Source organism: Dipodomys merriami, unplaced genomic scaffold, assembly GCF_024711535.1.
Source record: "Dipodomys merriami isolate MVZ:Mamm:240054 unplaced genomic scaffold, mDipMer1.0.p SCAF_447, whole genome shotgun sequence".
In the NCBI taxonomy this organism is placed as follows: Eukaryota; Metazoa; Chordata; class Mammalia; order Rodentia; family Heteromyidae; genus Dipodomys; species Dipodomys merriami.
In genome coordinates this window covers 225,054-239,132 of record NW_027206010.1, presented here as the reverse complement: position 1 = coordinate 239,132, position 14,079 = coordinate 225,054, and the positions used below count along the sequence as shown (strand labels likewise).

Genomic DNA, 14,079 nt, shown 5'->3' with positions numbered 1-14,079 from the left:
CACACACACACACACACAAAATTCAAAATAAAAACAATTAAATATCTGTGAATGAATCACGTAGCTCAGTTTTTTTGGAGAAGCTTTGTCGGTCATATTTAAGTCACTGTGTAATCTGTTGTTTCTTCACACTCAGCTTTATAAAAATATATTCCCCCCCACCAAAAAAAAAAAAAAAGAAAAGAAAAAGAAAATGGTGCCAGGTATGTGTGGCTCACACTTGCAATCCTAGCTGCTTAAGAGACTGAGATCTGAGGATCATGGCTCAAAGCAGCCTGGGCAGAAAAGTTGTGAGATTTTTTTGTGTGTGTGTGGGGTCTGGTTTGGGGCCTGAACTCTGGGCCTGGGCACTGTCCCTCAGCTCTTCAGCTCAAGGCTAGCACTCTACCACTTGAGCCACAGCACCACTTCCGGCTTTTTTTTTCTTATGTGGTGCTGAGGAATCGAACCCAGAGCCTCAGGCATGCAAGGCAATCGCTCTACCCCTGAGCCACATTCCCAGCCCCAAGAAAAGTTGTGAGATTCTTATCTCCAATTAACTACCCCGGGGATGGAACTGTGACTGAAAGTGGTAGAGCACTAGCCTTGAGTGAAGAGTTTAGGGACAGTGCCATGGCCCTGAGTTCAAGCCCCTTGACTGACATAAAAACAGTGCTTGAAAAGCAGGATAAAAGTTACAATAAAATCAATCAGGGAGCCGGGAGCCGGTGGCTCATGCCTGTAATCCTAGCTACTCAGGAGGCTGAGATCTGAGGATCGCAGTTCAAAGCCAGCCTGGACAGGAAAGTCTGTGAGACTCTTATCTCCAATAAACCACTAGAAAACCGGAAGGGGCACTGTGGCTCAAGCAGTAGAGCACTCTCCTAGAGCTGAAGAGCTGAGGGACAGTGCCCAAGCCCAGAGTTCAAGCCCCACGACCAACAACAAATCATTAAGGGATATGCTCTTCAGTTCAAGGCTAGCGCTCTACCTCTTGAACCACAGCACCACTTCCAGTTTTCTGAGTGGTTTACTGGAGATAAGAGTCTCCTGACTTCCCTGCCTGGGCTGGCTTTGAATCATGATCCTCAGATCTCAGACTCCTTTGTAGCTAGGATTACAGGTGTGAGCCACTGGTACCCGGCTTATTTCTTTAATTTTTTTTTTTTTTTTTGTCAGCCATGGGGCTTGTACTCAGGGCTTGGCCCCAGCTTTTGCTCAAGGCTAGTGCTTTACCACTTTGAGCCACAGTGCCACTTCTGGTTTTCTGGTGGTTCATTGGAGGTAAGAGTCTCACAGACTTTCCTGCCTGGGCTGGCTTTGAACTGTGATTCTCCGATCCCAGCTTCCTGAGTAGCTAGGATTACAGGCATGAGCCACCAGCACCTAGCTGAGATTCTTATCTCTAATAACTACGCAGAAAAAGACAGAAGTGAGGCTGTGGTTCAATGGTAGAGCAGTAGCCTTGAGCAAAAAGAAGCTCAGGGACAGCACCTAGGCCTTGAGTTCAAGAAAAGGGATAGTCTGCTGGAGTTTCTATCTATCACACAATGTGTGGAAACCATGAACAGGAAGGGGGGTCTGCAGGCAATAAAAGGGCACCCATTAGTCCACTCCAGCTTAATAAGGAGCCAAAAGGAAGAAAGCCAAAACAGAAAACATAGTGGTCCCCAGAAAAAAATGTTTCCCATGGTTGCTGGTGGCTCACGCCTGTCCTCCTAGCTGCTCAGGAGGCTGAGATCTGAGGATCACAGTTCAAGCCAGCCCAGGCAGGAAAGTCTGTGAGACTCTTATCTCCAATAAACCACTCAGAAAACTGGAGGTGGTGCTGTGGCTCAAGTGGTAGAGTGCTCACCTTGAGCTGAAGAGCTGAGGGACAGCGCCTAGGCCCAGAGTTCAAGACCCATGACCAACAACAACAACAAAAAAATGTTTCTCAGGCCAGGGATGGCACCTAGTAAGACCCTGTGGAGACTTCTCACAGGTACAGCCACCCTCCCCTGAGAAGCCAGACTCTTGCCAGCTTGGCACCAGGCCATTGTCTGCTTCCCATGGAGCCTGCTGGCTTCCCTAATAACTGCAGAGATGGAGGTATATGCAGCTCCCTTGAACAAAAAACATCTCTTCCCGGCCAGTGACAGAGGGGAAAACACACATGTGTTTCTCTGCTCTGCTGGGCTGTGTCTGCACACAGCCTCCGGGAAAACTTCTCAGAAAAGATGGAGGGCAGCCCCTTTGGCTAGATGCAAAAAAGCCCCACTACTTACTCAGGCATGCTGCTATCTTTCCACTTTGAAATGAAGCATGTGCCTGGATAGGACGAATGGAGTGATGACCCCCAACCTAAAGAAAAATTAGGGCATCTGATCTCCAAATCTAGAGTAAGCTCAGACTTGCAGGAATCAAGGATGTTGAACACCGTATAGTCACTGTGACGTGCCAGTACTGAAGCTTGAATTCAGGGCCTCCTGCTTCCACTTGGCTTTTTGTTTTGCTCATGGAGGGCGCTGTATAACTTCAGCCAGGGCCTCCAGTTCTGGCTTTATTTATTTATTTAGTTAGTTAATTGGAGATGAATCTCAGGTGGATTTGTGTGTCTGAGCTAGCCTCAAACTTAGAACCTCAGATCTTAGCCTCCTCCTGAATAGCAAGATTATAGATATGAGCACCTGGCAAGGACATATTACTTTTGGTGTAGCAAAGATGGGCACTGGTGGCTTACACCTATAATCTTAGCTATTCAGGAGGCTGCGATCTGAAGGTTGTGGTTCGAAGCCAGCGCGGGCAAGAAAGTCCGTGAGACTCTTATCTCCAATTAACCACCAGAAAAACAGAAGTAGAGCTGTAGCTCAAAGTGGCAGAGCACTAGCCTTGAGAGAAAAATCTCAGGGATAGCACCCAGGCCCAGAGTTCAAGCCTCTGGACCAGAGGGGGGAAAAAAAAAAGACTGATAAAGGACTAGCAGCTCTACCTCTTCCTATATGGAAAGGGCTAAGGACTAACATGACTGAGCTAAACTAGATAGCTAAACTAGATGGGCTTCTGCTGTGAATTCTGGGGTTGTAAACCTCAGTCAGGTCTCCTGAAAACAGGCTTCCAGGGTACCCTAGACTGGCAAGACTGGGCACCTTGAAAGCAGGACAAACTGCTCTTGTGAAGACAGTAGTACTCCTCTTGAGACAGGCCTTGAGGTGTCTCTCAGGCTCCTTCTCCATGTGGCTTGGTTCAGCTCGTCCTCAGTTTGGGCAAGTGCATAACTCCTTCACCCATCAGTGACAGTCCATCACAGCTCTCCGGGCCTGGCTTGCCCTAACAGATCTCTCCCACCCCGTAGCAGGTCTGTGAGTAGGGTCAGAATTGACTGGTATCAGAAATACAGAATGGGTCACATCTAGCCAAAATAAGCCCATAAAGACCAGGCTAAGTTCCCTACATAAACTTCTGTAATCCTTGCTTATAGAGGGATCCATTGTTCTTATATGACAATGCTGGCTGCCCATCGATGACTAACTACAGACTAGCTTAATTAACAAGTCCCACCCAACCACCATACTGGGACTATGGGATGGACTTGGCATGGGGAATAGGCTATACTGAGTGATGGTAACAGAATGAGTGGGTTTAACACTCAGGTCTAGCGTCATTTCTCCTTAGCTGGGTGAGTTATGAAAGAGGGCCCAATAAGGTCAGGCGATGGTGGCTCATGCCTGTAATCCTAGCTACTCAGGAGGCTGAGATCTGAGAACAGTAGTTCGAAGCCAACCTGGGCAGGAAAGTCTGAGACTCTATCTCCAACTAACCACCAAACCCCGCCCCGACCCCCCCCCCCCCAGAAGTGGAGCTGTGGCTCAAAGTGGTAGAGTATTAGTCTTGAGCGAAAAACAGCTCAGGGACAGTGCCTAGGCCCTGAGTTTAAGCCCTACGATTGGGAGGAGGAGGCGCAACAAGAAAGAATCTGGAAGTAATTCTAGTAAGGGGCCTAAACTTGCCCTTCTTCCTAGTCTGAAAGGTACCCTTCTGGTGGTAATAATGGCTCCACAGGTATATAGCATCAGGTGTCAAGGTTTCTCAAGTTATGCTTTAGATAGATGCCATTTCTTTATATTACTTATGCTTTGACAAAGCTGTCGTTTAAGTGAGAGAACTGTGGCTCTCGAGCCTCATACAAAATTGGCACTGCTTTTCAATCATGGGATGTAAAGAGATGATACAGTTTGTTGGGACTAGATGTTCTTAACTGAGAACTGGCTGGAAGGGAAAAAGAGGTAGTACCTGTACTCACAAGGGGCAAGTTCTTCTCCTAAACGTCCCTGGCAATGACTGCATCAATAGTCAAGCACACTGGTAAGGCACCACATGTTACTGAAGGCCATGTATTCTTACACACATCTTATCTTCCTTGCTGCTATGAATGCATGGGTGGATCGCTGCTGGATTGGAACCTGTGAGCCTGAGGCAGGAATCATCACTTGCACTCAGGACTTTGAAGGTAGACTGGGCAACATAGCAAGACCCCATCTCAAAAAAAAAAAAAGAGGCGGGAGCAGTGGGAGGCTGGGAATGAGGCTTAGTGGTAGAGTGCTTGCCTAGCATGCATGAAGCCCTGGGTTCCATTCCTCAGTACCACATACACAGAAAACGCTGGAAGTGGCACTGAGGCTCAAGTGGTAGAGTGTTAGCCTTGAGCAAAAGAAGCTCAGGGACAGTGCCCAATCCCTGAGTTCAAGCCCAGGACTGCCAAAAAAAAAAAAAGCAATGGTGGGTTCATGTCAGGGCTGTCAGAGCAGAGCAGTACTGACTACTACGTCACGGACAATGTTCAAACAGAGCCCTGTATGGAGAGGAGAAGCCAAGCTGCTTTGATACACAGGTGAGGAAGTGAATGGTTCAGTTAAAGAGCCATAATCTTCAGTAGGTCCCTTTCATCTTAGTCAGACTGAACCTTTCACTTCAACCCACAAAATAATCTTCCTTTTCTGTGCCTGACTCCTTACCTTGTGCCAACTGTCAGGACTTGGACCCAGGGTGGTATCTCTGAGCTACAGAGGCGCTCGATCTGACTACTCACAAGGGCTATATCTACTCTGACTGTGTTTGCATAAGGAGACCACAGGACCCTACGAGTGCCTTCTCTGGCTTGCCATTCCGCTGCAAAGGCATAGATAGGTGAGAGTCTGTACTTCTCCTGAGAAAGGCCAGCACAGGCATAGCACTGAGGCACAGGTCTCTCTGGGCACTCCAGAATCTCTCAGGATGTTGGGGCTTTCAATCTATGCAGACTTGTAGATGACAGTAAGGCTCTTCACCCCCTGAGATTATCTAGCCATGAGACAAGACTGTTGGAAAAGCTAGTCCAGGGTTGGGAATGTGGCTTAGTGGTAGAGTGCTTGTTTAGCATGCATGAAGCCCTGGGTTTGATTCCTCAATACCACATATTCCAAAAAAGTCAGAAGTGACGTTGTGGCTCAGTGGTAGAGTGCTAGCCTTGAGCAAAAGAAGCTCAGGGACAGTGCCCAGGCCCTCTGACTTCAAGTCCCAGGACTGGAGAAAAAAAGCAAAGCAAAGAGAAGCAAAGCAAAGCTAGTCCAGAAAAACAGAAAGAGTCAGAGTCAAAGCGAGGACTAGCCGGGTGCTGGTGGCTCATGCCTGTAATCCTAGCTACTCAGGAGGCTGAGATCTGAGGATCATGGTTCAAAGCCAGTCCAGGCAAGGAAAGTCTGTGAGACTCTTTATCTCCAATAAACCACTCGAAAACCGGAAGTGGCACTGTAGCTCAAGCAGTAGAGCGCTCGTCTTGAGCTGAAATGCTGAGGGACAGCACCCAGGCCCAGAGTTCAAGCCCCACGACCAACCGAAAAAAAAAAGCGAGGACTAGAAATCAGAGACAGACAGGGAGCAAGGAGGTACAGAAAACTGCTAGGGTTCAGCTGAAAAGAGTCTCAACTCATAGGTATTGGAAGCCCTGAAGTCTCTAAAGGAAACTTTCTGCCTACAGGCTGGGCTGGGCTACAGCAAAACAAAACAACAGGTGGCCCAGCAGCATGAGAAATCACCCAGGTTCCCAAAGAAGGAGTCAGTCCTGTACCCAGAAGCACTGCAAGGTGGCTGGGATGATTTTCTGAAGGTCCAGAGATGAATGATGAATAAAGAAACAGAGAAGGGGCTGGCCTAGAAGCATGCAGATCACAGAACTATTTTTGAAAGGTGGGTGTTTCAGAAAGTGTTCCCTTCTCTCTGCCAATCCCAATGCCTGGTTTTAGATACAAAGTGCCAAGCTCTAGTAAAGGGATAGAGAATCACATATTCCAGTCAATACTTTTTTTTGGTTGCTTCCAATTTTCCCTTCTGAGTTAGAGTAGCACCCCCCCCCTTTTTTTCTTCTTAAACTTTAGAGAACATTTTGTAAACTATTCATTAACCTACTTAGTTAAAAAAAAATGACTTGATTGGAAAATTCTCTTGCATCTAGCATGATGTGAAAAACTAAAGACGCAACGATCTGATTTACTGCAAAGTTTAGTTACTACATGTATGTATTTTAATTTGAAAAAAAGAAAAAAATCTAACAAGAGACCTGAAGTTTTAGTCTTTTGTAAACACACACACACACACACACACACACACACACACACACACACACACACACACACACACACACACACACACACACACACACACACACACACACACGTGAATGGCAATTCAATACCACTACACTTAAAAACACTTCTATGTTTGATTTGGGACAGAGGGCAGGCGTGGAGACATTTAGCAGGCACCAGACTACTGCGGAGGTCAGCAAGTCAGGTCTGGGTCAAAAGAAAACAGACCTTAGAAAAAGTCATCAGATTGATGATGCAGCAGCTTCAATCAGGGACTGGTCACTTGAGAGACACAGGCAGCCTTGAACTTCAAGTCAGCCATTCTAGCATCCCAAACAAAGAGCTCAGTAAAGTATTAATCTTCCCTCCCTGCAAAGACTGACAACCTGTAAGTAGGTGAAAGGGCACACAGTTCTTACGAAACTGCTAAGACAGCAGAATAAAGTCTAAACATGTAGAAAACAGTCAAGACTGACATTGGTAGCAAGCAAGGTCAGAAGGGTAGGGATCCAGAGTTCAACTAGAGGAAGCTTGGGGACATTCCTTGTCAGGGGAAGACCCCAAACATGCCGCAAGCTGATTTTTGAGTTGCCTCTTCTTTGGGCCAGCCATAAGAAGAATCTGAAGGAACTATGCCAACCCCAGAGCCAACCTTTGTCACGGTTCTCACTGGTAATAGACTCACTTGTGAGACCAGAACCCAGGATGTGGGTTCTAATTCCCATTGTCTGAGGACACATGGGCCATAGCTGGCTGCCTCCTTTCAATGCTTCTTTTGTCAATTAGTGAGGCCTTCTAGGCACTGGAATGATGTCACTGGGTGAGAAATCCCAATGGGACTTGGGTCCCTTACTACTTGTCTGTGGAGGAAGCAGGCACAGGTGCTGAAAACATCAAACTTCCAAACACATAGAGAAAACCCACAGTACACACAGTGAGGTCTCTGTGGTAGCTCTGATTCTATTCTGGAAGAGCGACAAGCCCCACAAGCAACCTACCTAGGGCCACCAGAGTCTCTGTCAGGCTTTCTGCAGCTCCAGGAGGGTTAGATGCCCTACGAGGACCCAAGGATTCTCTGTCATTCCTTTCCCTCTGCTCCTGCCAGTTTCTTGAGAGATCATCTGGGCCTAACTGAGCAAAGCACCCTGGACTCACTGAGAGGCCTCTTCCTCTAAGAAGCCTATTCTAACTTTTGAATCTCCCCAATCCTGACACTGAATCTGTGGTGTGATACCCACCAAGGAAGGTTCTTTTCATTGCCTTGCTTACTCTGTACTGCTCACTCCAAAGAACTAGTCAATGCACAAGTGAATCCCGAAACACATCCTCATGCACCATTAATAACATGCCATGCTGCTAGCTTGAATGACTGCAAGTTCACAGAGGACAGACAATGCCACCCAAGAGGGAAATCCAAGGGGCTGGAGAATGGAATGGCTTTTCCCACTTCTGACAAACTGAAGATTATTATATATCCTAACTATACCCGGCTCAAAAAACCATAGATAGCACTCCAGGCCAATAAGCCACCCTGAACAGATCTTCAAATGGATGTGTACTTAAGAAATAATGAAGGCTGGGAAGGTGGCTCCGTGGTAGAGTGCTTGCCTCGCATGCATGAGGTCCTGGGTTCAATTCCTCAGCACTGCATAAGCAGAAAAAAGCCAGAAGTGGCTCAAGTGGTAGAGTGCTAGCCTTGAGCTGAAGAGCTAAGGGACAGCACCCAAGCCAAGAGTTGAGCCCCCATGACTGATTAAAAAAAAAAAAATCAATCCTGACCTAAAGGAAAACAATTCTTCCAGGAGCATGATCAAACTTTCCTTTCAGAGCGAGTAGTGAGGGAAGCAGCAACTTGAGAAAGAAGGGAAGAACGTTTTATGCATATACCTTTACTTTAAAATTTTTGGAAACAGCCATGCACTGTAGCTAACTCAGGAGGCTGAGATCTGAGGATCATGGTTCAAAGCCAGCAAGAAAGTCTGTGTCTTTTCAGTTTTGTAGGTCAGGGGGCTTGAACTCTGAGCTTGGGCATTGTCCCTCAGGGCTAGCCCTCTACCACTTGAGCCACAGTGCCACTTCCATTTTCTGGTGGTTTATTGGAAATAAGTCTCACAGACAAACCTGCGGCTTTGAACGACAATCCTCAGGTCTTAGCCTCCTGGGTAGCTTGGATTATAGGGGTGAACCACCGGCACCCAGCAGTGTATCTTATCTCCAATTAACTACTAAAAAGCTGGAAGTGGAGATGTGGCTCAAAGTGGTAGTGTGCTAGCTTTGAGCACAAAAGCTCAGGGACAGCACCCAGGACTTGAGTTCAAGCCCCAGGACCAGAACAGAAAAGTGGGGAGTTTTTTGGTTTTTTTTTTTTTTTTTTTTTTTTTTTGGTTTGTTTCCTGGACTGATGCTAAGAGAAGAAGAAAAAATGATGACCACACTTTGGTCCACACCTGGCCTCCTCATTTGGGCTACGGTCTAGAGAAAAATCCCAACTCAGGGTTTTACAGCATCTCCTAGATAAAGCCAAAGCCCTTCTGGATGCCACATCCTATGTGGCCATCAGGATGGAGTGTCCAACACGACCCCTGTGCTCTAAAATGCCCGCTCTGGATGGAGATCAATCACTTCGTCAAAGTGCTCCTGGGCCACCAGGCTGGAGAATCCTCTTCAGCAGGGTACTGGCCAAAGGGGGGGGGGGGGGGAGTGCCAGCATCCATCCATGCATCTCGCACCGGACTGGGGGGGGGGCGCTCAGAGACCCCCAAAGGGTGCCTTCCTATTAGAGGCCGAGCGGGAGACTGCCACCTACCTCGGTCACGATGGTGGTCTGGTAGATGTCCCGGCTGAACTCCCAGCCGTCCACGCAGCTCTCCTGCTCCAGCCGCTCCAGGTCCACGTCCAGCACCGGCTCCAGCCCCAGCGCCGACAAGTTGGCGATGGTGGCCAGGCGGTAGCGGCGGCAGCTGTGGGGCACCTCGCGGCCATCCTGCCGCACCAACGGGATACTGTGGTTGCGCCAGGCGCGGCTCAGGTTCGCGGTGTCCGGCACCCGGCAGTGGTGCTCCGGGGTCCCCGTCAGGAACACCACGGACATACCGTTGAAGCCATTGGGGATGATGCTGGCGCTGAGCAGGAAGAAGATGAGGCGCTGGAAGGGTCCCCACTCGCCCAGGAAGGCGGTCACCTCCTCGTAGTCACGCATGCCGCCGTCCTAAGCGTCCCGCAGCGCCGGGTCCCGGGGTCGGGGCGGCGTGCGGCAGGGGGGCGGGGGCGGGGGCGGGGATGTGCGCCTGCGCGTGGGCCACCTCACTGTCCGACGCAGCGAGCGAGGAACGCACCCGGAGAGACCCCTTTTCCACCCCAGCAGACCGGCGAGCTTCTCCGCGCTTCAGACACCGCCTTGGCCCACGCACCACTGCCGGTCTTTACATAGAGTGAGAGGCCGGGGCGGGCTCAGGGCCTGGGCCGCAAGGGCCCGCCCCGCCTGCGGGCAGTGTGGCGCGGCGCTGCGCTACGCGCGCGCGCGCGCGGCGCGCGAGGCGGAGGGGGCGGGGTCAGGGCGAGCGTGACGCAGTTGAGTGTCCGGGCAGCGCGTGCGCCAGAGACCCGAGCACGACCCGGCTCGTGACCTGCCGGAGGGGTGTGTGGGCGGGGCTACACAGAGCCACGCCTCTGCTAGACACGCCCCCCCCAGCGTGATTGCCGCGGGCGGCCTAGAGAGGCAATGACTTTCAATGGTGGTGCCCAAGGTTAAAAAGTCAAGCTCCTTTCTCCAGACTTGGGGAGCGGCCTGGAGGCTTAACTATGAAATAAGCCCCAGTCCCCACCTTTTTTTTGCCGCTGCTCACGTATCTTTAAACGCTGCCTTGGACACCACCCTTCCTTTTACTGGTGACATTATTTTGAAACTGGATTATTATTATTATTATTATTATTAATTATTTGTCATTCCTGGGGCTTGAACTCTGGGCCTGGGCGCTGTCCCTCAGCTCTTCAGCTCAAGGCGAACGTTCTACTACTTGAGCCACAGCACCATTTCTGGTGCTGGCTTTGAACTGCGATCCTCAGATCTCAGCCTCCTGAGATGACAGGTGTGAGCCACTGGCGCGCAGCCACAGAGAGGTTTTATAAGTCAGATAAATGAGAACATTTCTTCTTCGATAATGTCACCCTCATCTTTTGCTCTCTCCCAGTGAAACTGGAATTCTTAACTATTGCAATAGCTAGGCTGGGCGCAGTAACTTTTAATTATAACCCTGATGCCTTTGGAGATATTGTTCTGATCTTAAGAAGTCATTTTGTAACCTTGTTCAAGCCAATGTAAACTTTTAATTTCAAAATTATTAAGTTGCAGCCGGGCGCTGGTGGCTCAGGCCTGTAATCCTAGCTACTTAGGCGGCTGAGATCTGAGGATCCCGGTTCAAAGCCAGCCCAGACAGGAAAGTCCAGGAGACTCTTATCTCCAATAAACCACCAGAAAACCAGAAGTGGCACTGTGGCTTAAGTGGTAAAGTGCTCGCCTGGAGCTGAAGAGCTGAGGGACAGCGCCCAGGCCCAGAGTTCAAGCCCCACGACTGACAAAAAAAAAAATTATTAAGTTGCATATGTATTTGTACAAAATAATGGGAATGTCTTAGTGGTAAAGTGTTCACCTAGCATTCATGAAGCCCTGGATTTGATTCCTCAGTACCACATAAACAGAAAAGTCCAGAAGGCTAGACACAGGTGGCTCTCACCTGTAATCCTGGCTACTCAGGAGGCTGAGATCTGCAGATTGGGGTTCAAAGGCAGCCTGGGCAGAAATGTCTCTGAGACTCTTATGTCCCATTGACCACCAGAAAATGAAGTGGTGCTGTGGTTCAAGTGGTAGAGTGTTCACTTTGAGCTGAAGACCTCAGGGATAGTGCCCAGGCCTAGAGTTCAAGTCCCAGGACTGGCAAATAAGAGAAACAAACAAAAAGTAAAGTCTGAAAGCGGTGCTGTGGCTCAAGTGGTAGAGTGCTAGCATTGAGCAAAAGAAGCTCAGGGACAGTGTCCAGGCCCTGAGTTCAAGCCCCAGGACTGGCAAAAAAAAAAAAATTCCCATGAGAGAAAAAAACATGATATTTATCTTTCTGAAAGTAAAAAAAAAAGGATTATTAAAGATTCCCCTTAGATCAGTTATTTTTGCTGTTGACTCAGCTGAGTAGTCATTAAAAAAAATCCGATTGTGTGATTCTGAAGGAGACTTGTCGAACAGAAAAGTTGCATTTGTGGTTTTGTTGGTTTGACTGGACTGTCTATGTCTAGGGACGCATCCACTTGCCTCAACCTCTTCAGTAGCTGGGAGGACTACAGTCAGGGTGATCTTGCAGCCAGGTATATTTGTAATTTTTTTGGGGGGGGGTCTGGTAGTGGGGCCTGAACTCTGGGCCTGGGCGCTGTCCCTCAGCTCTTGAGCTCAAGGCTAGCGCTCTACCACTTGAGCCACAGCGCCACTTCCGGCTTTTTTCTTTTTGCTTATGTGGTGCTGAGGAATCGAACCCAGGGCCTCGAGCATGCAAGGCAAGTGCTCTACCACTGAGCCACCTTCCCAGCCCCGTATATTTGTAATTTTGAACTTCACAGTAGTCAAATTAATAAATGTTCTAGTTTTAGCAAATGAAGATACACCTAGTAACATTCAAATTTTGGATAAAGAATAAGTAATTTTTTAGTATAGGCATGTACCACGCAGGAATTGATTATATATAACTCAAATGTAACTGCAAGTCCTGTATTTTGTCTGATAATGCTACACGTTACAAAGTTTCCAAAAGCCCAGGCACTGGTAGCTCACATCTCTAAGCCTACCTACTCAAGATACTAAGATCTGAGCACTGTGGTTTGAAGCAAGCCCAGGTAGGAAAGGTTCCTAGGACTCTTATCTCCAATTAACCAGCAAAAAGCCCGAAATGAAGCTGTGGCTCAAGGGATAAAGCACCTGCCTTGAGTGCAAAAAGCTATGTTCCAACCCCTGGGTTCCAACCCAGTACTGGCTTCCCCCCTCCCAGCTCTGCCCCCCCCCTAAAAAACACAAGAAAAAAAAATACAGATAAGAGAGCTAGCTGCTAGTAGGTTTCCACAAGGAAATACAAACATTTACAAAAACTAGCTGAGTTTTTTTTTACATTCTGAGAAAAGTAGTATAACAAATATTGGTTATTCTACTTCCTGAGTATAGATGGCTATGCTATTTCAGAAGTGTACTTAATTCTTTATATCATCTTACTCTTTTTTTTTTTTTTTTTTTTGAGACAAGGTCTTACAATATAGCCTAGACCAGCTTGGCACTTGTGATTGATCATCTTGCCTGTGCTTTCAAAACGCAGAAATTACAGATGTGGACCAACATACTCAGCTTTCCCTAACAATGTAAAGTAATACTCCTTGTCTGGAATTAACTGGGGGAAAAAAATAAAATGTCTTGAAAACAGTCTTGTTTTGGGTTTTTTTTATTTCTGTTTTGTTTGGGGGATTTAGGGATCCTAGGATATTACTTAACATTTCAAAATAAATGAAACTTCTATGAAGAGAATGTTGAGTCCTGTCCAGAGTAAACAAGGTGAAAAAAAAAAATAAAGTCCTATTTTAACATTCAGGAAGTTATCAGTTGGGACATCAGGAAAAAATGTTCCTTATAAGGTAAGAAAACAATTCCTTGGGCAGAAAGTCATAAGAAAGTGAACGATTTGTCTTGCACAGAGCCCAAAATCACCTGGGGCCATGATTATTATCTGAATGTTATTTTTAAATTTCATCTCTGAAAGATTGATTGGTAAACCCAGTTTCTCAGAAACAGGAGATTAGTCGAGGCTAGTACAGCAAAAAGTTAGGGGGAAGCCAGGCGCCCGTGGCTCACGCCTGTAATCCTAGCTACTCTGGAGCTTGCGATCTGAGGATTGAGGTTCTAAGCCAGCACTGGCACACACACTCCGGGAGACTCTTATCTCCAATAAACCACCAGGAAACCGGAAGTGGCGCTGTTGCTCAAGTGGTACAATGCTAGCCTTGAGCTGAAGAGCTAAGGGACAGCACCCAAACCCAGAGTTCAAGCCCCACAACCGACAAAAAAAAAAGGGGGGGGGAGCAGATCCAGTTACTTTCTTCTTTTTTTCGTGTTCAAATGTGCCTGTACTGGGACTTGAACTAAGCACCTGAGCACTGTCCCTTAGTGCTTTTTTGCTCAGGATTAATACTCTTCCTATTGAACCACAGCTTTACTTCTGGCTTTTTGGTAGTTAACTGAAGAGCCTCACAGACTTTTTTCTCCACAGACTGGCTTTGAACCAAGATCCTTAGATCTCAGCCTCTTAAGTAGCTAGGATTATAGGTGGGCTACTTGTATTCCGAGAAGGTCTTGATTTCAATGATTCTGTCTCATTCAATAAGTAGGAAGTTGGGCTGGGGATGTGGCTTAGTGGTAGAGTACTTGCCTAGCATGCATGAAGCCCTGGGTTTGATTCCTCAGTACCACATAAAC

At 47.8% G+C, this 14,079-nt stretch overlaps 1 protein-coding gene across 4 annotated transcripts in view; it reads right to left on the bottom strand.

The window, feature by feature from the left end:
• The window catches only part of LOC138808201 (organic cation/carnitine transporter 2), a 39,927-nt gene extending 29,858 nt beyond the window's left edge, over positions 1-10,069 (bottom strand). The window contains exon 1 of one of the 4 annotated variants that reach the window (XM_069994181.1): positions 9,388-10,069. In XM_069994181.1, coding sequence (XP_069850282.1) covers positions 9,388-9,780 — 393 coding nt within the window. In that variant the 5' untranslated portion in view covers positions 9,781-10,069. The remainder of the gene's footprint in view (positions 1-9,387) is intronic. The other 3 variants (XM_069994180.1, XM_069994179.1, XM_069994183.1) reach the window with 3 other exon arrangements.
• Positions 10,070-14,079: the final 4,010 nt, after the last annotated feature.